Source organism: Pezoporus flaviventris, unplaced genomic scaffold, assembly GCF_033815535.1.
Source record: "Pezoporus flaviventris isolate CSIRO_AGI_PZ_B2104156 unplaced genomic scaffold, CSIRO_AGI_Pfla_v1 ptg000007l, whole genome shotgun sequence".
NCBI classification, from domain to species: Eukaryota; Metazoa; Chordata; class Aves; order Psittaciformes; family Psittacidae; genus Pezoporus; species Pezoporus flaviventris.
In genome coordinates, this window is record NW_026892555.1 from 89,263,376 (window position 1) to 89,275,483 (window position 12,108).

The 12,108-nt window shown below is 40.3% G+C and overlaps 1 protein-coding gene across 1 annotated transcript in view; it reads right to left on the bottom strand.

Annotated features, from left to right (window-relative positions):
* Positions 1 to 2,036: 2,036 nt before the first annotated feature.
* ELOVL2 (ELOVL fatty acid elongase 2) overlaps positions 2,037 to 12,108 on the bottom strand; it is a 42,527-nt gene continuing 32,455 nt past the window's right edge. Inside the window, exons 4-8 of the mRNA XM_061449454.1 lie at positions 7,797 to 7,874; positions 6,539 to 6,710; positions 5,734 to 5,858; positions 4,030 to 4,164; positions 2,037 to 3,406 (exon numbers count right to left, since the gene is read on the bottom strand). Of these exons, the coding sequence (XP_061305438.1) occupies positions 3,278 to 3,406; positions 4,030 to 4,164; positions 5,734 to 5,858; positions 6,539 to 6,710; positions 7,797 to 7,874 (639 nt within the window). The 3' untranslated portion in view covers positions 2,037 to 3,277. The remainder of the gene's footprint in view (positions 3,407 to 4,029; positions 4,165 to 5,733; positions 5,859 to 6,538; positions 6,711 to 7,796; positions 7,875 to 12,108) is intronic.

Here is a 12,108-nt window from a genome sequence, read left to right on the forward strand (position 1 = left end):
TTTCTAGGCTGTTGACTGCTGATTTGTTTGCTTATTTTTGTCAAGTAGAGCTTCCAAATGAAATATTTTAAAGCCTTTATATAGTAGAAACAGCAGGTACGGGAAGCCGCGTACCCAATAAAGAAGTCTGGACTGACTGACAGGATTCCATATCTTAGCAAAGAACAGGTAAGCTAGGCTTTCTTACTCTAGGTAGGTAAGTTTGGGCAGAGAGATGATGTTCTGTAAGTTCCATTTTCACCATGTCTCAACTGTGATGATCCAGTTGTGCTTCACTGTGCCCTCATGCTGTCATGCACAGCAAAATCTAGAGATGTTTGCGGTATTGTACGCGGGCACTACTGAGTTCCTTAAACGTGAGCAAAAATCAGGAGTCAAACTCACTTGAACTAATGAGTGGGATGCAATGGTTATTCTCCCATGTGCTAATTGGAAATTTTCCTCCATCAAAGTCAAGACTGCTCTTTTTAGCTGTTTATAACAAGTGCATCAAAAGGATCTCGCCAGCCACAGTCTGGAAGGCAAGAGAGCGGAAGCAGGGAGGCACCTGAGCCCAGATAATTTTAACAAGTCTGTTTGGATTGAAGTTTGGGCTGGAAGGGGTTTTTCTCTCTGCATGGAAAAAGCAAGCTGAATGGGGTATTCACAACATCTGCCTCATTCACCTGAACTATAACGCAGAGGAGCAAAGGCAGGAGCCTGTTTTGCTCTGTAGAATCCCTGTCAAGATGCAAGACTGTCTAGGAGGGATGGGAATATTCCTTCTACCATAGAAAGGTATCTTACGTAAGGAAGTGTAAATATGCTGTATCTGCATGCTGTGAAAAACTGTTTCTTATCAACCCAATTAGAGCATGATATGCAGAAATACCCCCTGCCCAGTCAAAGGGGAGGACAAAGCACAGCCAACGGTTACACCAAAACCACAGGTGAGTGTTGCATCAACGCAATGAAAGTGTGTAAAGTTATGGAGGTTGTTTCTCAGTCCAAGATGAACGTCCTAAGAGTTTTCTGAAAGATCTCGAGAACAAAAGTAGCCTCAAGTAACCAGTTCCCAGCAGTGCCTTAAATAGCAGTGGAGACAGCCTGATAGTAAAATTTGTTTATTTACAGTGTTATGCGTTACAGGAAAATCAGTTTAAAAAGTCAGTGCTGCTTTTTCTTCAGAGTTGCAGCATTTGGAAGATGTTAAGATCTGAAAAGTTTTAAACATACCTGGTTCCAGCCTTCCTGGGTGGTCTGGTTCTGCAAGGTGAGACCATCTTGGTTTTCCTTTTTTTTTTTTTTATTTTTCTTTTCTTTTTTGTTTTTGTTTTTGTTTTTTCCCAAGCCCTTTGAGTTTTGAGTAAGGCATTTATTTATTTATGTATTCTTTTAAAAGAGGTTTCAACAAAACAAAAGACAGTATCTGTGGGTTTGGTTGCTACAGTAAACTTCAACACTTAGCACGCTGACGCTGTCCACCTTGATAGTCAAATGCATGCTTTGCCATGAAAAGGTTGTGGACTCCATTCAGCCTAAAATCCATGCTGGGCGACATAACCTATTTTGTTACCTGTTTCAGATGAATGGTTCAGCTATTTGCTTCATGTGCTAACTTGTCAGGTCTTCCATTTCACTCTCTCTACTCCTGCTTCCAGTATCAAGCTGATGTCTGCAGAGCTCTGAGGCTCTCCCTTTACTTAGAGCTATGTACAACACCTTCAGTCAAACCCACTAATTTCTTACAACCTGTGAGTATCAACCAGAAAGATCTGCAAAGTGAAGATTCTGGAAGGGCCAGTGGGAAGCTTTTGGGTTGTAGTTGTTTTTTGGTTGCTGCCTTCTCTCCTTATTGAATGTTAAAACAAAACACTGACTTTCACTGTGGCCAGTTTCATGAAAAGGGAGCAATATAAATATGCACCTGTCTCGGGTGGTGGTGTAAAAGTGTTTGAACATTGCAGTTATTTTGATGACTGAGTTCATAATGATGCAGTTTAGCAGCCAGGCTACCAAAATGTGCCACCTGTGCTGCAGCATTTTGGGGATTTCAGTTTTCTGCCAGATCAGAAAGGTTTTGTCCACATTGCAAAGAAAAGCGTGAAAGCAGATCCCCAAACTAACCTTGGGTATTTTTAATTTCTCATAATTGAAGTGGGAGGTAAATGCAGCTAACTGAAGCAGAAAGGATTGTGACTGGATATAGCCAGTCTGTTACAGCTACAGACAGTAAATATCTCCTTGCTTTCCCTACAGAGGATTGCGCCTCAGTCACATCTGTTTCTCCAGTCAGAAACCAGTCTGAATAAGGCCCACCTAGCACAGAAATTCCTTTATTATGTGTTTTGCTTGTTGCTGGATTCACTTTGACGATTTTCTGCATCTTCCAGTCTATCAATATGTGGCATGTCAGTTTGTGGCAAATTACAGTATCTGTATAGGATTAACTTTGTGCATGTTAAACACTCAAAGGATTTGTCTTCAGTAAGTTGTTGAGCTCTTATTTCTCTCAAAATCCATTTACTCAGAACTCTGATTGATCTAGCACATCTGAAATGACATGTTTTGCTCAGAACCTCTTATCATGATGTGATATCATGTCTTCTAAATGCCATACTGGGAAGTCCCATGTGCTACCATTCCACCCCCCTTGAAGCAGAATGCACAGCCTTTGTGGCATCTGAGTCAGGTTGCACATATGTAAAGCAAGTACAGTGCATGTCCTTCCTCAGGGCTCCCACACAACCAAAGGGATGGCTGCATCTTGCTGGTGTCAAGGGAAGCTTTGGGGAACATCTGGGGAGAAGCAAAGGGGGAATGATGATGGAAAAGGCATGATTCCCAGCGTTCCTCCTCTCCCCTTCCTCCTTTTCCTGACTACAGCCACAGTTTAGCTGAATGTCTTGGGTGGATTGTTGAGGTCTTGCCTCAAGACCTCTCTCTTGCATAGAAAGTGCTTACTGCATTAGTCTGAACAGAGTCTTAACCTTTTGAAGGCATTGATGGGTTTACCCATCAAGTGTTTGATAAGGCGTTTTTGTGTCAGCATTAGAGATCACAAAGGTTTTCTTTTTCACAGGATAAAGATCTTGGCTGCCTTTGTTCCAATGGTGATCTTTGACAGAGCAAGTTTGTTAAAACCTAAATAGTGGTACATTAATAAGTGTCTGGTAGAAAGAACTGATAAATGTAATCAAACAGGTTTTAAGCTAAAGCTTGTAATTCAGTCTTCTTTTTTTCTTTCTTTTCCCTTTTTTTTTTCTTTAGAAAAAAAAAAGCACAAGAAGTACCATACTTATTGTGCTTTTTTATTGTCCAGGAATCCATTGGCAGCAACAAAGTAGTCCTTATGGAAACCGTTCTTGATTTCTGTTGTGACAGGGGTTTCCTTTGTAGCTGTTCTTGAAGGTGCTTTCCCGTATGTCTATAAAAGCAAAATCCAAAGTTAATACTTGGGTTTATTTAGTGCCCCCAAACACTACTTATGGTTAACTGCAAAATGGAGCTGTCTGGTTTTTGTTGACGCAGATGCATGTATTTGCTTGACTGTGTTACATGTATTATTTGCACTGCTGTAGGTGATATTACCTTACTAGCATTGCTGTATAATACTTCTTAACATCAGAAGAGATTTTAAGTCCTTTTCACTAAAAGATCTATGTATGCAGGCAGCCTGGAGCATTCCCTGCTAAAGAAGGTTGAAGTAAACAATACAGAGTTGCATGTTTTTTTTTTCCCCTGGGAAGGAGGTGGAGTCAAAAAAGGTGCCCAACAGAGCAAGGTCAGACCTCCTAAGTCCTGAATGTGGTACCTGACTTGCTCTGCCAAGCGCAGAAGAGTTGAGCTGCAATGGGGAGATCACTGCTACTGAATAACTGTTTTGCACACATTATTGTAGCTATCATTCTGAACTGATGTGTATTTTAATACAGACGTATTTTAAGTACTGAGGTGCTTTCTTACATGTGAGTTGATCAAGACTGCTATCCAAAAAGTTATCTCTCTTATCCTCCACTGTTGTCAGAGAGCTCTTGGAAGACTGCTTACCTTGATGTAGAAGTTTACGAAGAGAATGACCAGTGTGGCCATATAGGAGGACTGGAACATGAGGCAGCCGAATGGGAATCCACATGGCTTCACAGCTGCACTGAGTGTGTGCACAATAGTGAGCAGAAATTGGATCTGGGGAGGAAAGATCATGCATGAGGATCTGCTGAGAAAGGGTCAGTGCTAGCTAAATCAAATATAACAATGCTATCTAGTTCTTCTCTTTGGAAGCTTTGAATACTCTTGAAAATGGCCCCTTTCTGAACTTGTGACTCTATTGTGAGGGTTAAGTTAAAATGGCCCTCTTATGGAATTAAAAAAAAATTAATGGGCCAGACTTCTAAAAATATAAGTGTATAGGACTAGTTGGCAAAATGCAAGCTTTCTTTTTAAGAGGGGTTGTTCTATTCTCTAGACCTTGTCGTGCCAGCTACAGCGTTGTCTCTGTTAGTGCACAGAAACTTACAAAAATTTGGAAGACTCCAGACAATAGCTTTAGGAGTCTGAACAGAAAATGGAAATCCCAGGTCTGAGGAGAAGTTTTGCATTAATGCAGTTGAGATGGGGACAAATGAAGATGGAGAAGGAATTGCAGAAGCCTAGTTGTACTTAGGACTGTGAGCTGCAGCCCATGCTGGTGCATCTGATTCTCCCCAATCAGCTGAGCATGCCCTCAATCCAGTATGCTGAGATGCATTTCTAACAGGGCAGCATTTTTCAACTGTAGGGATGGTCTCACCTCAGAGAAGAGGCATTTGCAAAACACATTTCTACTCAGGTGTGTTCAAGCTCACTGCAAAAATCTTGAACTCCCATATAATATGAACAGCCCCCAAGATGAAAAAGTGAAAGGAGCTTTATTTCACATCAAGCCTTACATCTTGCTGATAGCAGCTTTTGATATGGCTCAGCTTTTTGGTTACAGCAACTGTTGGAGTAGACTTTAAGAAGTCACACAACTTCTGTCCTACACGATTTTGCATTTTGTAGTTGTACCACGGTGTGGTAGGTTAACCCTGGTTGGCCGCCAGGTGACCACCCAGCTGCTCTCTCACTTCCTCTCCTTAGTAGGGTAGGGGGAGAAAATATGATGAAACTTGTGGATTCAGGTAAGGGCAGGGAGGGTAATTGGTGAAACTTGCTGATTATAATCACAGGTAAAACAGACTTGACTTCAAGAAGATTAATTTATTGCCAATTAACAACAGAGGATAATGAGAAATAAAACTAAAACCACCTTCCCCTAAGTCTCTATTCCCCCCCTTCCCTCTCAGTTGCTGTGCAGCATTTTTTACCCTTTATTAAATATAATATCACAGAGGTGCACCCAGCTTTGCTGATGGGCTCAGCTTTGGCCAGCAGTGGGTCTGTCTTGGAGCTGGCTCCGTTGACAATTTTTATAACTTTTTAATCAGTCCATTTGCCATGATTAAGCATTGTCCATTTTCTGTGCAAGAGATAAAAAATGATGGAATTCTATGGACTACAGACTTTCTATTTTATTGTAGAAAATATTTCTAAACATTATTTCCTTTATTAAGTTATACCAGGCCACACTAGTGACTTATTCTGTATGACAGCCTTGTTATATTTGAATTCTAACTGGCTGAATTCTGAAAATTACAATATTTATCATTAATTTTGCCTCTCTGGTGTTTTAAAGGATTTCTGGTACTTAAATACGAGAGTAAAATAGATACATACCAATTGTGCCTGAGTGAGGTATTTCTTCCACCAGAGATACTTGCGCATAGAAGGGATGACTGACAGTCCATAATAAGAATACATAAGCACATGGATAAAGCTATTCAAAGTGGGTCCAAAGAAACCTATAAAAATCCATTAAGGAAAACATTAAGCCATTTGGAGATTACTGTTGTGAAGTCTATCGAACCCAAAATGTAATAAGGATGCTGATACTTCGGCTATTTCAGTATGAAATGTAAGACCGTATCAATCAGTTCTGGCTGTCCAGTAGCTCTACTACATGAATGAGATGTATTCTTATTTAAAACCAAACAAGCTCAAGCTGGTATTTTAATTAGTGATTGTGCAAGTAAAGTATCTTGCTAAAGCAGAATGTCAGATTGATGCATAAAGGAGTCAAACCTATAACATGCTATTGAGTTCCTTTGTTGTGATTGATGTTGACTTTACCAGGGTTATGACTTCCTCCTACATCTGCTTATGGAGTAGGTCTTGTATGTGATCACTCTTGTGTACTATAGTAGTGTTACTCTACCTGAAAGTGGTTTGAAGAGAAGTAAATGTGAGAAGCAGTGTCGGCTAAGTAGAAAATCTAGGGCCTAAGACTCAGATATTTTTCGCCTGAACTTTTAACTGTGCTTTTAATTTTACTGCTGCCTGCAGGCGTTCAGCTGTTCTGAAAGGCTATGAACCTTAAAGGTGCTATCATATAGCACTGTGACACATTTGTTTTGCATGGTGATGTGATTCCTCCCCAGCAGCAGGTGACTTACACCCCAGGTAATTAAGCAAGCAGACTTACTTTGCCCACAAGGTATCCAGTTTAGAACACACCACCAAATGTTAAACATAGTGGCATGGTGATACACATGAAGGAAGGTGATCTGGCTGCTTTTCTTTCTCAGTACAAAGAAGATAGTGTCCATGAATTCAATTACTTTGGAAAAGTAATACCACCACAGCACCTTGGCTACCTGTACAAGCAAGAGCAAAGGAGCAGGAGATCAGTATCTAACCATAAAAGGACTTAAATATTGCTGTACTTCATCAGTCACTAGGCATGCAACTTCTCAAAATGCATTAATATCCTACTGAAGGAGGAGCTCAAGGTCTGGCTTAAGTTTTATTTTCCTTTTGAATGAGGCTGTTTATAAAAAACAGATGACTTTTTTAATGTGTCTGTATACATATATAGCTAAATTACATTTAAAAATACAAGCTTTGAGGAAGAGTTTTCTAATTGTTCTTTTTTTTTCTTAACAAAAAACCCCACACATTTGTATTTTTTATCTTCAGGGTTTTGGGGTTTTATTTTTTTGTTTTTTAAGGGTGCTACCATTTACACTTTCGTGGCACAGAACAGGTTTTGCTGGTGGCTGCTGCTTCTTAAATAATCCAAATTTGACACCCATTACAGTGGAATATATTCTCCTCTAGAGTTGAGACACTTTATCAGAGCTGAGGATATGTTCTAGAACAGTTAAAGGCAGTCAGTTAAAACAGAAAGGGGGAAAATACCTTTTCTTTGCCATGATACAGATAAATTTTGAGGGTTAGGGAAAGTTCTGTAAGTTAACCAGTCTTCATGCTCCTGAGCTACACTGTTATCTGGAAAGTAAGCCTGACATGGCGAATGAGAGAAGGTTAATACATGGAATTGCTGTGATGCTGAAATAAGGGTTGAAATCAGAGATGAGTCAAGCCAGCAGTGTCTGCTGTTTTCCAGAGCTGAGTTGGGCTTAAATCAATTCCCAGCTACAGCCCAACAAGTGCTATGCTTTAAAAGATTGATTTTTTGCTCTGAGTTTTCAGATGATCCATATACTCTGTCTTAATAGTCAGACAACAGTGTTTTCACCACAAATTTTGATATATGGCTTCCAAAACACTCCCTGTCATGCTTTCCATGGCAAGGACGCATCTATATTGATTAAAACCATGTTAAAGATGCTTCTGATAACATCCTGATAACTGTTGTGAACACAGAGGCATGTTGCATCAGCAACATGGAGAGCAGGACTGCTGTGTGTACTGGGGGCTGAACTGCTGCTGTGTCTTACCCGAATGTCGGCCTCCCCTGCACTGTGGAGGTTCTGGCACTGCAAGTTGTAGCCTCCTTCCCACGTGGCAAGGATGAGCTGGAACAGAAACCAGAGCAATTATGTTTATGAACAGGTGTAGTAGTTTTTACCCCTGTGTTTTTTCGGTGTTTATTGAAAAACGCAGCAGAGATGTACAGTATGATCCTACTCCTTTCATTGAACTGATGCTCTTAAACCAGACAACTTCGTAACATCTTCTGTTTTGAAATAGGAAAGGCATCAAGTTGTGTTGGAGATGCACACTGGAATAGTATATATTTTACATTTCTCTGGCTTTAGAGCCTTCAAGGCATTCATTAAAATCTCTTGTTACTTAATGCGTTGATCCTCACTCCAAAGCTCACACTTGAATATTGTATCTCTTCCCTGAAGCAGTATAATCAGAGCTTAAAACAGCTACTTGTGCAAAACTGTTCTTGAGAAAAATTCCCTGATGCCAAGCAAGCAAATGGAAGTCAAATCCAAAGTAGAGTAATGGGAGAAATATCTCTTTATGCCATACACATCTCTTTTGCCTACACTGTTAAATACAGGATGAAGTAGGGCACACTGGACATGGTGCTGGAGACATTAATAGACACAAAAAACATTTCTTAGATTTAGCACATGTTGCACTGTGTAGCAGACAAAGCAATGAAATGTCAGGCTACCCCACTGTGATGGAGCAGAAGCTTTCTAGAAAGTAATACGGTGGCTTTTGATGTAGCATATTTTTATGGTAACGACCACCTAAAAAGCATTCTGCAGCCTTCTCAAAATAGGGAGCATAATCTGCTGTCTGCAAATGCTGTGTAGAGTTCATTGTTTCTTTTTATTTTTTTAATATCTTTCTTATTGAATATATGAAAAGGGGTTTTGTTGTTTGGTTTTTTTTTTGTTTGTTTTTGTTTGGTGGGGATGCAAACAATTTATGTTCTGGGGTTGGTCTCAGTCTCTACAGAGGATGCAGTAAGCGATGATGGGAGAAATACTTCCAAGTATTATGCTGTAAGCAAAATTGCAAGATGCTGTGAGAAGTGGGTTGCTTTCAACTCAAGGTTTTCTTCAGACTGAAAAGTACCCTCCTGTGTGTGCATGACATTCTATAAAAAAAATGAAGCAGAGATACTCTTGGTGATAAAACTGAATTAATTCCTTGAGTAAATACATTTAAAAAAGTATTATTGATATTACCTGGAGATTTATCAGATACCCCAGAATGCTTATTATAAATTCATCTTACGAAGCAATGAAACTTGGAGAGCCAGAGTCTACTATTTTTGTCCTCTGAATTGCAATTCTGTGATTGTCCCTGTAATTCCAACGTAGCTGGTGTATGTGGCCAAAATAACCCACAGGGATTGCAGAGAGAGACAAAAAGGCAATGAATGAGTGTTTTGCAGATAACTGCTATATAACAACCAAAAACAAACTCACTCCTTTTAGGACCAGCCCTTGGTTTGGTGGATTCATCTACAGAGTGCGTCAGAGGGTCATCAAACCAAAGCGGGTGAGACCAGAGTCTAAAACCAGGTTAAACAACAGAAACCTAGCTAGAGATCCTTATACAAATGCTTGGTGCAGCTGAGATCAGAACTTGTCAAGTTGGCCTCTGCCTGGGTGTTGTGCCTGAAAACACACTGGGCTCGGACATGTGGGCTCCTCTCCTTTCCCCGCTGTGGCAGGCAGGTGGGAAGGGGGGGCATGGGTCATACCTCTCTGACTAACTTAACTTGCAGAGGTGCTGAAGAGAAAGGAATTAAATCTTGAGAAAAGCAAATTGCACCACTTCATTTCCCTATCACCTTTCAAAAAGCAGCTGAGTGGCAAAGGGGTCATTTTTGTTCCCAGAGTGGGGGGCAGAGGGCATGCAGTTCCCCAGCTATCCCTCCTGTGGCAAACCCTTGTTCCCCAGATCTGTGCCTGTGCTGTAGCTGGCAATAGGTACCAGCTTCATGAGGGATGGGGAGACATTACTGCATGGTTGCTGTTCTGGGTAGCTGCCACTTTTATGTACTCTCCTGCCTTGGGTGTACTCTCCAAATAAGAGGTGACTGAGCTGTCGTAAGAATACCGCTCTGACTGCAAGGTTTTCTTTAATTTCTTTTGTTCATTATTCCCTAATTCTGTACAATACCAGTTTTTGCAGATCACACTCTGTTCCTATTCCCCAGTTGTTTGATTTGGCAAAAGAGTTCCCTCTGATTTGTGTCTGTTTCAAGAGGCACAGCTTATAGTTAAGATCTCTTTTGACCATCTTAACCTTGCTCTTTCATGTCAGCTGTTCTGTAGCTCAACACTTCTTGTCTCCGTTGTAGGCACCTTACATACTGCTGGGTCTCTTTCGGGGAAAAGAGGAAAATCCACTCTGAGTTTTGACTGTTTTACTTTGCAAGCGAATTTTCAAGATGTCTGGTTTTTATTCTGCTAATAAAAAAAATAGTGGGGAAACTTGGAAGACTGTGTACATTTTGGGAATTTTGGTGATCCTAGGGCAAGACTTTCGTATTGGTTACCAATAATGTGTAAGGGCAACAGCTTAACCAGTGGTACCAAATGAGAGAGCTGCATGTCTGGAACAGAAGTTGGTACCTTGACACAAGATGTTCAGTTACTAGGTATCTTATTCTCTCATGCAGAACTCATATGTTACTTGTACTGTTTCAGTTCTGTTCCTTTTCATATGCTTAGCACTCTCACAACTCTGCAGAGCTGATGGTATTTATTAATCATGCAGAGAGGGTGCAACTGCATCGCGTATTAAAGAGATGAGAAATCCTCTCTTTCAAAATACAGATTCTCAAATCCAACTCTTTGAATGCTTTGCATTCTTGGCAGCCTATCCTGAAAATAATATTAACACACATTGTCCAAAGCTATTTGGAAAATCAGATCATGTCAAGAAGAAAGTGCTGCTTTGTGAGAAAATTCTGCTAAGAAGCAACATCCTCTCAATTAATAAAGTTTTTGTATTTTGCTGTTGCCCTAATGTTGTACTTAACAGATTACAGGTCTTATACTATATGTTACCTTCCCTCATCTACTCAAGTATAAACAGCATGAGGATTCACAACAGTTGCTTTCCTGCAGCAGTCCAAATCATGCACTTTTGGTTGGTTGGTTGGTTATTTTTTTAATGGGGAATCCAATTGTTCAGGATGAGAACTGGTTCCTCTGTAAGAAATCTCAGCTGGGGTGGGGAGCAGGCAGGCAGCCAAAATATGATGCCAAAACCTCTCACCTAGCAGACTAAGCAGCAAGAGCTTGGATCCAGGGGCCTGTGTCCTGCTTATTTCAAGCTTTTAGCCTTAAAAATCTCGTAGCTGTAGCTTGTTCCTGCATCTATCCCCTACAGGTAGGCTAGAAGGGAAAGCAATATGATTTCCTGAATAGATATTTCTATCTAACTGGTATTTTTCTGTGCTGTTTTGAGCTGTAGGAAAAGCTCTGTGCATGTTGGGCTTTCTCAGAGAGAATATGTCTGGAAGCAGCAAGGTGTTCCCCCATGTCCCAGGGCAGGAGAAAGAGGGTAAGGCACCAGCATCTGGGTGACTGGTCACTAGTGGTGTTCCTCTGGGTTCAGTTCTAGGGCTAGTGCTGTTTAATATGTTTATCAATGATCTGGATGCAGGAGTTGAATGCACCATTAGCAAGTTTGACGATGATACTCAGAGGATGAAAACTGAGAAGTAAGGATAACATGTCCAGCGTAGAATAACTGCAGGCAAGGACAGCAAAGTCAGCTCCTTAGCTCTCCAAACAAATTATTTGGTTAAGATGGAGGAACACCTGGGAATATTAATGCTGTTCAAAGTTACTACTTGCTCAAAAGAGATGTTTGCTTTTGTCTTTGCATTTCACCACTTCGCACTCAGTGACCTCTTGCTGTCTAGGATTTTTTCCTCACTTTTCCCTTCTTCCAAAAGGTAGAAAGGTGCATATGATCTCTTTTGTTTTCTCATCTCGTTCTCTTTGTCTTGCTCCCCTAAGTTTAAGACAGTCTTTCTGTCCTAGTTAAAGAATTTCTTCAAAGGGAACCTTCATCTCAAGCACCAGTCCTTATGGATCTAGTATAATTCTTTACTTCTCTGCTAATTTTATGTTTGTTAATTTCTGAGCAATTAATGAAGCAGTAAATAAGCATTTATTACAGTCTTAAAAAAATAATATCATTATGTTGAAGTTGAATTTCTATAGTAAAATTCAGTAAAATTCCAGGACAGTTCAAATCAGCTGGGATCTATGTCTTTTTTACCTTTCCTCATCACTTGTACTATTAAAACTTTACTTA